Below are 13,396 nucleotides of genomic sequence, written 5' to 3' on the forward strand. Positions count from 1 at the left end.
TGTAACGGTCCTGGGCCAGGGGCAGCATCTATGTTCTCCCTCTAAAGCATTATAAGCATAATAATTTTTTGTGGAAGTAATATTTTCTCAGGAGACATTTAGGAAAAGACAGGAGGGAATTCACTTTAGAGCTTTGAAACCAAACCTGTGATTGCTAATCAATCCTCCTATGTCTCCAGAAATAGTATCCTGCAAATTGTCAAGTGTGGTAGAAATCACACATCGGGTACAGTTAGAGTGCAGAGCTGACGGGTGTTTTAGCTGCGTGGTGTTTGGATCCTGTGACACAGAATTGCAACAGGTGTGATTTCAGTGTGTTACAGTCCACTGCAGATGGATCTTGCAAGATCAGGGGGTGAGGGTGCCTGGCTGCAGTGGATTAATGCAACAGCAGGTCTACAACTCCTCATATGACTTTTTGAAGTCACCAGCCTGAGGTCCTCACAGCTGAAACCCTTCTGGCCTTGCAGCACCCTTGTCCTAGCCCACCGGTGCTCCCCAGCCCTGCAGCAGGTCCCTAGCCCTCGCAAGGGAGTACTGTGTCAGTCCCTCGCCCTTCCACGCTTTTGCAGTTTTTTGGAACAGATTGCCATTTGTGTCAAGCTGGGTGGTTTTGTGACGTGTAGATAAATCATTTTGCTCGCGACCTGACCTTGGTCCCCAGCGGTAGGCACAGATGCATTAACTACTTCTTGTGTCTCTGAAGTGGGCATCATTACCTTATTTTGGAAACTGATTCTTTATCTCCGCTTCTTCGGTATTGCCTAAACTGCAATTTTCTTTTTATAAGATTCCATTCTCGAGGGATCTCAAAGTGCCTCAGGAGCAGCTATATTTAGTTCTCAGTAGTAATATGGATATACAAAGTATGGTATAAACAACCCTTTAACTTAGGAAACCTAGGAATTGTTTTTCCTGCCTTCATGGGGGAGTAGAGTTTTTATTCTTGTAGCAGTAGTACAGATGGAGAAGGCAAGACTCAGAGAGACCTCATGACCCACTGAAGGTCAGCGGATGATGGTAGTAGTCTTGAGTGTCTTGGAGCAAACTGTAACCACAGGAGGATGCTTAAATTTATGCAGCAGGTTAAGCAATAATGTAATGGTCCTCTTTAGGGATGTTCACTACTAAATTGTGGTGAGTCATCTATATTTAGCAGGATGCTACTATCATCATGCTTTTTAAGTAAAGTGCTTTTAACACAGTTTATTTCAAGGAAAAGTGCATGCACAGAAAATCTGTTCTTTGTAGTTTCCTCCTTGTGGACCATTAGTGCTGCCTTCCCTTTTGTAAATGTTCAGAGAAAAATTTAGCTCCTGGTTGTTTAACAGACTGTAGTGTAACAAGGACAGTTCTCTGGTTATTACTACCTTGTGTTTGCACAGTCATTTATGAACATTAACTAATTGAGAGTCTCCAAACTTACTTTGTGAGGGCAGTCAGTTTGATTTATAGCCTGGAAAACTGATGTGTGCAGAGATGAAATTATTTTCTTGCTGTCAGGTAGGACATTTGCCCAGCCTCTCCTTTAGAGAAGTCACAATTACAGGGCTTCTGGTCATATGCCTCCCTACTTTATTCTCCCAAGTGTTTCATGACTTGTGCACCAGGGAGAAAGCACAACATTTTTCACTGTGCACAGTGAACTTTTAAGTTTTTTTTTTGTCTTACAAGTTTTCATCTCTTTGGTTATGGAGGTCACTTGTGACCTGGCTTCTGCCTTTTTTTTTCACTGCTTGAGCTGGTCTGAGAACAAATGCTCTATTTCATCCGGATTGAGGAATTTGGCTTCATTCTAAATGGAAGTAGAAGTCAAATGCTTTGATGGTTTTCAAAAGAAATTTTTGAGAGAAATTCCATCTTAGGATACTGATATTTTGTCTCTTTGTGGGGTTGTATAGTTATACTACAAGGAAGTACCCTAAGAAGAAAGATATTTTGATGTGAAAAGTCAAAACTTTTCATCCCAAAGATGCTTAAGTTGTATGTTTCTGTATTTTTGACTTCTTCTCCCCCTGTTTTTCTTTTGAAACACAGTTATGATTTTACAAAACACCCCATGTTTCATAAGTTTTGGTTTAGTGGAAGTAGCTTCAGTAAAAGCCTTTAGTGGTTGCTGCTTTTTATTTCTACAGGGCATTTAAAAAGAACAGTGATAAAACAGGCTGGCATAAGTTGGTGGTACCTGTGCACAGTCTCTGCCCATTATTTTTGCCATCTTGACATGTGTATGCAAACACCATGTACACATTCGTGGCACTGTTCTTGTCTTTTCCTTATTTATTGTGCTGTAGAGCACTGTACTGGAAGAGACAAGTTTCTATTTAAGAAATACAGCAAATATTTGTTAATATTTATTTCCTGTTTGGAACAGTTGCTGTAGAAGTCAGAACAGGACTAGCAGGTCCAGCTCAGTCCCTTATTATTTGTGCATGTGGAGAGCCACAGCTCTCCTCCTGGCAGCGTAGCAGTACTTGTACATTTGCATCTCTGCATGAAGCTAATTTCAAGTGTAATTTTGGTATTAGACCGATCAGATTGCTTACTTAGGGACAAAAACTTGTGCATTTATTTTCTCATACCCTCGTGAGCCAATCTAGCTATGAGAACAGGAGCTTCTGTTTCACAAGCATCAGCAGGAGAAAGCCCATGTCTGAACTCCACTTAGTTACCTCTGGGCTTTGATTTTACCTGAATGCTGAAGCCAGGAGTGTTGTTTGTGGGGAGGCAATGACACCCTGTTTACAATCTGTGGCGCATTTCCGCAGCAGCCTGTCTGAGCAGCGCTGGGCCAGGTCGGCCCGCTGGTCTGTGCTGCCTTGGCCAAATCTGGATGCTCCAATGGGAGGTGCCAAAACCTCCTCAGTGAGAAACCGGGGCCAAACATTTAGCAAAGAGGAGTCTGGTGTCATATCTGTGCTACAGGTTGCCCTAGGAGTAGGCTGGTGTATGTGTTGCTCTGGACTTCAATGCCTACACAGCCCAATTTTCTCTTAATTTTAGGGTGTGTCCACACTTCACTTCCTTGCCATAAAATGAACTAAGTCATAAGTATTCTTTCTACCAATACAGAGCGAATAAAGAATCCATCTCCTCCCCTTTCCTCCGGGAAGCCCCCTCCACTTGCAAAGCCGCAGGTGTAAAACCTCCATCGTTGCCAGGGGCCAGGTTGAGCTGGGCTAACTGAGCCCCTGGTGCAGCATCCTCAGCTGGTGTCCAGAAGGGTGGGTGTGCAATGGCACTGGACACCAACACCTCGGCCCCCCGAGTGGAGGGGCTGCGGGTGGGCTGCAGGCTCAGCTCTCCCTCTGCCTGGCACATTACTGGCCTCTGCCAGGAGCAAGTGGGTTGGCACACCCTCTCTGCAGGCCCACTGGGGGGATTACTTCCTAATCCCCACTAATTAGAAGTTGGCTAACGCCTGGACACATGAGGGTATAGTGACGTTATGCTTTTTGCATTCTATTTTTTGGGTTTTTTTGTTCTACCTGACATATCTGTGGATGTTCCCAGTATCCTTATAAATGCATGGGCCTTTGTGATTTCTGCTGAGCTGTTGACTTAATATTAACATGAGCTAATCATTCCTGGTAGTTAATTATTGGCTGTGTTTAGAAGAAGCAGAAAAAGTAAAAACAGAGAAGGAAAATGACAATATTTTCCTTATGTCTGGTCATGTTTCCTGCTCTTTGGTTATGCTGAACCACCTTTCTTTTTTTTCTCTTGAAAAAGAGAACACAAAAAGCCCACAATCAAACAAACCCCACAGAGAAGTACCTGTTTCACTTCTTCATTCCCATTTGACAATTTCTTTCTATTTAACTCATCTCCAAGTTAAATTGTCCCAATTTTAACTGTGCTTGACCGGTAAGTGTTTTTGACTAGTGAATGATGAAACCTTTCTCTGCCTTCTGCATTTTCAGCTGTGCCATGCAGAAGTAACTGCAGCAATTCCAGCTGAGGGTGCACTCTCAGTGTTCAGGGTGGCATTTGAATACTTCCAGCATCCTTTTCAGCCTCTTCCTTTAGACACCCTGACAGCTTGCTTGCTTCTTTGACCACTGTTGTATGTTGAACAGATGTTTTCATTGAGCTGTTCACAGTGATACCAAGATATTTTTCTCAAGTGATTACATTTGAATTAGAGCCCCATGGTATATGAATAGTTCAGATTATTCTCTCAACTTCTCATTACTGTCCGTTTGGTAATGTTGAATTTCATCCTGCATTATGCTGCCCACTTGCTGAGCTTTGTCAGATCCCTTGGAAGTCTCTCTCAATCTTCTTTTGTCTCAGCCAGCCCAAATCACTTTGCCAGCTTCCTGTCTCTCTTCCAGATATTAAGAAATGGATTAAACCACCCCAGAACTGGTATGAAACCTGGGGGTAATCCCTTGTAATCAGGGCCAGAGTGAGGACGGGGGAGAGGGGCTCCCATGCCTCTGAGCCTGGGCACTGAAGAGTGGGGCAGCAGCTCTGGACTCAGCCTGACCTCAACTGGCCTGAACCGCACTGGGGGCAAGGCAAGGGGGGGAACTCCCACACCAGGCAAGCAGGGGAGAGGTCTGGCACTGAACTGGCATCCTGCCCAGAACAGTTTAGCAGGTGCACTTTGAAGTGACAGAAAATTAATTACTTAGTCCTGTCCTTTTCCTTCCAAAATTTGAGTGGATTGCAGGGCCACAAGTTCCTCTGAGCAGAAATCAAGCTGGTTTGTCTCCTGTTGTGTGCTTTTAGGGGCTTAGGGTATCAGGCTGGTTTAACCAAGCCCTGCTGCCACTTCCAGGTTAGCCTGTACCCTCTCTTATGGAGAGCATGCTAACTTCAAGAACCGCCTCACCTAGCTTGCTTGTCTTTCCTAGCAGTTACAGCCACTTGAGAAATTTCTTTCTTCAGCTGTTCTGCACTTCTGGACTTGTCCCTTAAATATACTGAAATGATTGGGTTTTGACTTTTGCAGTTGGCCTTCAAATTTGCTCTCAGTCCTAGCTACCATTTCATGAAGCAACTGTTTAGATTGAGTCGCTTCTTGTTCCTTTTGTTTGGCCATACAATATGCTCTCTTGCTTCTCAGCAGGTTTTTGTTTAGGGCACCGAGTACCTTTTCAGTGATGATGCTGAGATTGCTTCAACATGCCACCGTACAGTGTAACAACCTTAGTTCCCCTGCTTCTGGAGTTAAGTTGTTTTGACTGTTTCGGCTTTCAATTGTTCTTTCTAACATGTGAGAGGCCCAATGCAAAGTCCTGTTACTGTTTTTCTCACGGGCATGGTAAATTTGATTATGTAGCAGCCCCCGTTACTTTGTATCTTTGTATCAATTACAGTGTTTTAGCTTCTAAGTGTGCTGGGACGGGTTGTTCCAAGTCCTACTTATGCTCTTTTAGACGCTGCAGAATTGTAACCTGCTGTGACTCTTAGTTAATTCCTGCACATGTTGCTGAACTCATCATTTTTTTTCTGTTTTCTTTGACTTTGTTCCTTTGCTCTCACTCCACACTGTGCAGTAGATGTTCCTTACCTGATCAGGAGGCCATTGGGAAATACAGGTTGCTTTAGTGAGACTTGTTTTTTAGTTAACTTTTCTACCTCTTCAGCCACGACTATCTATATGAGATTTGTGTATCACCCATCTTGCAGTTTGATGTCTCTGCCTCTTTACCCACACTGGATTTCCGGGCAGGGCATGAGTCTGTGATGACTTCTGCAGCTGTGGGCACACAGACTGCAGGGCATGTTGGACACTGTGTTGGTTGGTGTGGCTGTATAAAAAGGTTGTTACATCATGTTGTAGGGGCTGGTTCACTGCATCAAACCTGAAGTGCTTCCTGGAGCCTTTTGCTCCAGCTCTGACCTGTGCTCCCGTGTGGTCTATCAGCATTAGCTGCACTCTGAACCATTTGGTTTAGAGGCGATATCTCAGCAAATGCAGCGCCGCTTCTTAAAAGGTCCCTGGGAGCTCCTGCAAGGAGTGCTCTGGATCCCTCCAGCTCCTGTGCACCACTCACTCTGCTGCCTCTCACTGCCTGCACCAGTGAAGGAGGCCTGGAGCTCCCCACAGCCCTTGGGGAAGGAGACAGGGATGGGTGGAAGATGGGTTGCTTTAGTGAAGCAGAAGGTGATGGAGGGCTTCTGCAGGGCACTGCTGAGCTTGTGTGGTTTCTGGGCTCCTTCCATAGCTAAATGTGTGCTTGATCTTCACTGTTTGATGGAGTTTGCTGTCTGAACATCTTCATTGGTTGTGGAGCTGCTCGTGTGCAAACCTGCTTGGCTTTCTGGCTGCGTGAGCTAGTGACTCGGGAGAGGTTGGGAGGACCTTGGCTACTTGGCAGAGGGACAGAATGGCCTCAGTCTGTCTGCAGAATCGTCGTGTCCTTGATTTGTCAAGGACAGCCCTTCCTTTTGCCCCTGAAACAGCTGGTGCGCCCTGGGCCCTTATTACGGGACTCATCTGCAATCAGCGCCTCGCTCTCTTGTGCTGGAAATGCCTTGGACACGGAGAGCAGCCTTGTGTTTCTCAGCTGCACGGAGTTGCAGCAAGGCTGCACTTTGCTTGTTCTTTGGGGAATGCTCTGTGTTAGCTCTACAGTAGCTTTTTTGCACAGTTTCTTCTGTTGTCTCTGCTCTTGCCCTTTTTCCCAGTGGCGGCTTTGCTTTTTTTTTTGCTTTTTTTTTTTCTTTTCTAAGACTGCATTTCAGCTGCCACATTGACAGCAGTTGTCTGTTTATGCACAGAATAGGTACAGCGCAGTCCGGCTTCCCCCACCCCCTTGGTCCCCATCCTCCAGCCCTCCTGCACTAGGTGCCCTGTCCCCCACAGCTTCAGCCTCGCTGGGAGCTCCAGCCCTGAGCTAGAGGGCTCACAGCGAGGGGATCGCTGCAGGTGAAGGGGGGGGGGATCTGAGGCATCCCACCGCCACCGGCTTGTGTTGCATCCTAATTGCAAATAGCCCTTCCGGCGTCAGCAGTTTGTGAGAATAATTGACAGGAGGTGCCGGCGAGGTGCTGAGTCAGAGCGAGGTGTGCTTGCCAAGTCACTGCAGCAGAAGGAGTCCGATCGCCTCGTGTGGAGGGAAGCCAATGGACGGTGGGTTTCCTAGCTGCCTTTGGGCCTCTTTCTTTCCTCTCTCTGAGGCTGCAATTCAGCAGCAGTGATGCTATGCATGTAAGGGACAAACCAGGGGATCGGGGGAGCTCTTTAATTTTTTATTTTTCCTTTTTTTTTTTTTTTTTTTTTGGCTGTGAGCACTGGGATTAGGGGATGCAGGCTCCATTCCCACCTGCTGCCACTGGGTTTCTGTGCTGTCATTTCTGTGCTCTGAGCAAGCAGAAGGGGTAGAAAACACATGTTGGGGGTTAGTGTCAAGAGAGTGGCCCTAATGACAGATTGATGTCTCCTGGGAGAGGAAAAGCAGCATGTGACATCCTCAGCTGGGCAAGGGGGAGAGCTATGCAAGGCGAAAAAAGCTGCAAAATAAAATGACTGAAAAGGTATTTTGTCCTGTCCTTCCTGAGGGTTGTTTCTGCTGCAGTGTCCTACCATTTATTTAGGGGTTTGAAATTGCTTGCTTGACACGCAGGAAGATGAGTGCTTGTCCTATATACATCTAGCACCTGATGGACCTCCAGGTCAGACCTGTGAGAGCTTTGTCATTTATTCCTGACCTTCTAGAATATGGCTAACATCAGTGTTTATACCACTGCTGAATCTGTCCCAGAGGTCTGGATCCTTTCCTTTGCCTTGCTTCACCCTTGCAGGGTGACTTCAGTTGTCTTTGTCTTTCTCCCTCTCTGTAGCACAGGGTACCATTTTCCAACCTTGGACAAAAGTCAGTTTTTGTTTCACAGTGATCTAAATATATGTGTCTGCTGTGTGCCGCCTTTGTAGGGAGAGCATACTATTTTTGCTGTTAGTAACCACTTTATAGAAAGAGATGAGGAGCATGAAGACAGAGGCCCATGTATTTTTCAGAACCCTTCATATCTATGCTGCGCTCTACCCACCCACTTTTTTAGTGCTAATCCTTGTATAATCTTTCTCTTCACTCACTCAGGTAACAGCCATGTTATCTAGATCCCCATGCAGCTGATTGGGAAAATCAAGGCCCAGAGATGGGAATTGCCTTTCCCATGGTCATGCAGGATTCCCATGGCCAAGCTGGAGTCAGGGCCCTCCTCTCCTGACTACCAGCCCATACCTTTTCCACTAGACAATGCTACCTGTCCACTGATTTAATCAGTGGCCTGCTGAATACTTTTCATCCTGAATAATTTTCATCCTGAATACTTTTCATGGCAGTGGCTCTTGTATGGTTATCAATCCTGAGTCTTTAGAGAAAATCTGCAGTGACTAAATCAAATGCAGTTCTTCCATCATTCTTGTCTTGACCACCTTCATGATGAATATTGTGAACCCCAGAGGGGTGGCCCTGGGGTCAGTGGTGAGTGGACTGCATGTGTAAGGTATCTGTTCTTCTCGCCTCCAGTTTGCTGCCTGTCCACATGCTGGGTGTAGTCTGTGACACTGGTGGCAATCTTAAACCATCTTAAACCAAAGTGCCTTGAGGGCACTTTGGAGAAAATCTTTCCCCACTGGGCTCTGTTGCAAGATCAGCCAGGATTGATTTGGATCAGATCAGGGCTGGTTTAGGAGGCCCAGGATGGTCTGCTACATGACTGGCCTGCCTTCAAGCTGTGTTTCTGTGTGAGTTTTGCCCTGCATGGTGGAGATGTGGTAGCCAGGGTGCTCCTATAGAGAAGAGTGAGTCTGGTCCTCAGGCATTTTGAAGTGTTGTCTTGCTTAAGGGAACCTTGGTCTCCATCTGGTCTAATGCAGCTCTTCCTCCTTATCCACTTTCTACCCATGGTGTGGCTTCACCCTGGAAACGGAAAAAAAAAATAGAGCATTGTCTGTTACAATTGGGATTTTATAAGGTACCTATGGGAATTAAGCACACAATTCCCTCAGGTTCTTTTTAAACAGCCTAGCTGACGTGAATTTATGTTGACAATAAGCAAGAGTGGAAGCAGTCCTGTCAGCAGAGCCACAGCTATTCTCCCTGTGTTTGATGTAGAAACTGCTGTGCTAAATCTTATTTAGCTTTAAGGTCTGTGGGTCAGGACCTGGGACTGGAGTCTTCAAGAGGCCTCTGATGTGAGTGGACCCCATGCTCTTGCCTCCTCTGGCCCCAAGCTGGGGGTCTTTTCAAGCACTCATAAGTACAGTGGAAATACCAGTGTGTGTGAATAACCTTGTGTGTAGGGCCTCTGCTCTGTGCTGGGCTTGACAAACGCACCTGACATCCACTGGGCCAAGGACTGAGTCTGCTATGAGTCAGTCCAGGATGATGAAACTCTGCAAAATCAACTCTTCTTTCCTTTCCAAGGGGTAAAATTGTGTATGGACGGTGAGGTGTAGCGTTTAATTGCAACTTGCTGCAATAGAATTTGCTCTGAAGATAATTGAGAGATTCTTCTGACAGCTGCAAGAATCCTTTTTTATTTTCTTTCTCCATAACCAAAGAATGACAACTTGTAGTAGTTTTTCACAAATGGAGAAATTCAGTGACAATCATCATACTCTTCATTAGAAGTAAACAGTTATGATATAAAATAATAAAACAACTGCTGGAGACCAAACAAGTAGTGGAATATAGCTGTCACTTAGAACACATCAGGACACAAACAAGTAGAAAAAGCTGCCTTCATCCTTGCTTATGAGTGAGAACCCTTTCTGGGATTCTGTTTTCATGGCTAAAATGAATTTCATAGTGTATTTTAGGTTTCTTTTTGGAATTTGTTCCTCTGGCCATATAGCCAGGGCACATCTGGCAGCTTCTCTTGCAGCTGCAAGAGGGGAAAAGCAATTCAGGTGGAGATGCTGCTGACCCCGTGATCCAGTGCAGAGCCAGTGGGTCCCAGAAAGCCACTGTTGTCTCCTGCCAGTGATCTGCTTCCAGCTCCTCCTCAGCCCTCAGCTCTCTGACACATTTCCTGCATCTCTCACCTCTAGGAAAATGTTCACTGTCTTCACTTGATGGACGCAAAGGAATGTCCACCTCTCATTGTGAATTTATGTGAAATGGGCCCAAGTTGTGGAAATCTCATTAAATTAGTGAACTGTGTAAGACTTCCATTCATTTTTGGCTTTGCTCAGAGAGCAGCTTGGATTATTCTCTCAGATTTGAAGAGTTATTCAGCCTTGGAGCTCAAAATCAACTTACAGGCTAAAATCAGACCAGGTCTCCTTAGCTTAGCTTTTAAAACAGAAATGTATTACACTCAAAGCCCATTAAAGTCAAAAGGCTGTCTTAATGTGTGTGTATATATATAATATATAATCATGCACATATAACTGGACAGTCAAAATAAAGCAGCACTGGGAAATGCATAAGTAAATGATGCCTTGTTATGTGCCCTGTATCATTTATGGCACGAATCCTGTATCCTTTATGGCATGAATTTTATAGTCTAAGTGGTAGTAAGATTAGAGGTAGGTGAATAATTTATAGCAAATAATTTATTTAATGAATTCCTCTTCCATTTCTATTTGCAAATTGTTTGTGAACATCCTGTGGTTTCTTTGCATTTTACTTATTTGAAATTACTTACTGAATAGCTCCTACAAATAATATTTGACATGCCACATGCTTATGAGAAGGTTTGTTTTGTTTTTTTTTTTTTAACTGTTCCCTAGGAGGAGGAGCAGTATGTCAGCTCCAGGTTTGATTGTTCAGCAGTGATACAGAGCAAAAGTTCATGCCATAATATTTCACTACCCTGAAAGTTCAAAGTAATTGTCAGAATTAGGCAGTTTCTGAAAGGTATCAAGAATTGGCTATTAATTTTTAATAATTATTCAGACTGTTTGTGTGGATAGGCAAGTTCAAAACTCACTTTTGCCAGTGAGAGCTAAAATTGCTCAAAATGTGTTACTTCCTTGTACATTTACGTCACTAAATTAGAATAGCTGCAGAAATGAACAGAATGCTCTAAGGTCCACAGTCAGCAGTGTGCTGTGCATATGCCTGACTTCAGGCATATTCCTGAGTAGATGCATAAGTGGTAGAGTGGCAAATTATGAACTTCAGCATATGTTTAAGTGGTTTTCTGAATTAGGGACCAAAACAGAGAACAAAGCAAATTTATCTTTCATGAAAGTGAACAGACAAGAGAATTTTTTTTCCTCATCTGCAATTACAGGGCACTGCATCTTTCAGATGGGGAGTGTGGGGGAGTGATGATATAAATGTTGCATTAAGTTGCAGTATTTCTGATTTCATCAAATACAAGGCAGTTTATCTGAAGTTTCTCATACATGTCACTCTGTGCTTTTCCCCCCCCTTAAATGTTGGCGGAAATAGCATGAAGAGTTGAAAAACAAACAAACAAACAACTGTTCCCCCACCAAATCCTCAGCCATTAGTTTCAGTTTTTATTTATCTTCATATTTTGAGATTTCTCAGATTTCAGAGTATTTTCCATGTGCTTTTATTGGCCTATCATCCCTCTAAAAAAGAAAGTTAATTTGGAAATATTAAATAATGCTTGACAAAAGTGACTGTCACAGAAATGAGAACTTTCTCTGGGTCTGCAAAGAATAGGTATGACTTACTTTAGCATCTCAAAGAACAGTTGTAACAATGTCAACTGCTGAAGGTCTACATTTTCCTGTGCAACTTTTGTGCACGTTGTGCAAAGCAGCTTCTGAAGTTGCATGAGACACCCTTCAGCTCTGTAATGCAGGTGATGCTTCGCTGGCCTGCCTGAAGGCACAGTTAAATAGTTGTTTTGTTGGGTCTGTGAACCTGTGAGATCTCATATTCTTCCCATTTCTGCCTTTGGGCTGACCTGTGTGGGGTCCCTTATGTCTAGAAGAGGATTGAGCACAGCAGTGAGTACCTCACCTGTACCTGTCCATCTAATTTCACGAAGCTTATGAAAAGTAACATGTTTAAGGCCTTTGCTCTTCTTTCAGAGGAGGGGTTGGTGCAGGAGCTTTGTGTCCCAAGGAAAGAAATGCTTCTCGGCCACAATGCTCATTGGCTTACTGAATTGAAATAGCTAACAGAAGACCACAGACAGTTCAGGGGATTGTGGTCTGGGAAGCTGGGAACAGAAAGAGCCATGTCTGGGTGATGGATGATGTGTGGGATGCAACTACAGAAATAGGCAATCAGTTTTGGGTGAAGAAGAGTGACTGTCCCTGCTGACTCACAAGACCTAAAATGACCTCCTTGGAGCAGAGAGTCAAAGGAGTAAGGTGTTGTTCCTCATGCCAGTGATCAGAAATGCACCCAAGCCATGCTGTGCACCAAACCTCCAGACCAGACATATCACAAGGACAAGCCTGCAAAATGTGGTCATCGATGCCCATCGGTGCTTGTATGCAAGGAACTTGCAGCCATGGGAGGAGGGCTGCATCCAAAGGGAGGGTTTTGGACCTCTGTACACACTTATTGCCCTTTAGGTGATGGTCTAGATCCCAGTCTTGTATGCACGGAAATCAGTGGGGGAGTTTCAGCTTCGTGTGGTTGGGAAGGTGATGGAATGTTTGTCAGGCAGAAGAAAGGAGGCCTGGAGCTGGACTAGCAGTGTGTGATGTGGGGAGGACTGGGGAGTGCCTGGACTGTGCATTCCCTGATCTATGTTCCTATTTATTGATCCATGCTCCTCATCCACCTGTCCTCCTCCGTGTACTGTCCTGTGATTCCAGCCCCAGGGCTAGAAGGATCCTGTAAGGAAAAACTGGCAGTGGAATTCTGAATATTGCGCCAGCAGTCTTCTCTCCTCTTTCTAAGGCTTTCAGAACACTAATCACATGAAATATATCCAGGCTTATTGCTCATCCCTGGCACCTTTTATGACCTCAGTGATGAACATTAAAACATTGAAACACTGAAATTAAAAAGCAATCACCTCTACCAAACAAGGTAAACAGCAAATGGTCCCAGCAGTCTGCCACGTGTCCTAACACACCACAGGGATGCCTTTAGCAGCAAAAGAAGTAGCACTGCATTAGGTTTACAAGGGCAGTGATGCTATACCCCACAAGGGCTGTGGCACTTGTGTCTATGACAGGAATGGCATCAGGAGACTTCTTGAAGTAATTGCATCCTCATTATTTTGGGACCAGAGCCTGGTCAGCTCAGGAAGGTGGGAGATCAAAGGCCACCTCTGAATTTAGCTCACTTTCATAGAGCCTTGGGATGAAAATGGCAGAAGAGGTTGGTTTGAGAAGAAGTGTGGCTGTGTCTCCATCCAGTGGCTAGTGCCACTGGTGACAAGTTGTCATCCCACAGAAACTCAGCTTTCTTTGGGGAGATCTCCCAAAAGAAGGATGTGGCAGATGGGAGGCTACCATCCTAAAACTGACTTTTACAGAGGTCTAAGATGT

The 13,396-nt window shown here is 44.7% G+C and overlaps 1 protein-coding gene across 3 annotated transcripts in view; it reads left to right on the top strand.

Moving 5' to 3' along the window:
* The window catches only part of IGSF11 (immunoglobulin superfamily member 11), a 105,732-nt gene that overhangs the window by 2,560 nt on the left and 89,776 nt on the right, over positions 1-13,396 (top strand). Inside the window, exon 1 of one of the 3 annotated variants that reach the window (XM_048294270.1) lies at positions 7,067-7,087. The exons of the other annotated variants lie outside the window; for them this stretch is intronic. Within the exon in view, the coding sequence (XP_048150227.1) occupies positions 7,081-7,087 (7 nt within the window). The 5' untranslated portion in view covers positions 7,067-7,080. Of the gene's footprint in view, positions 1-7,066; positions 7,088-13,396 lie in introns of those variants that run through there. 3 annotated transcript variants of the gene reach the window in all.

The sequence above is a fragment of the Corvus hawaiiensis genome, chromosome 2 (assembly GCF_020740725.1).
Source record: "Corvus hawaiiensis isolate bCorHaw1 chromosome 2, bCorHaw1.pri.cur, whole genome shotgun sequence".
Taxonomy (NCBI): Eukaryota; Metazoa; Chordata; class Aves; order Passeriformes; family Corvidae; genus Corvus; species Corvus hawaiiensis.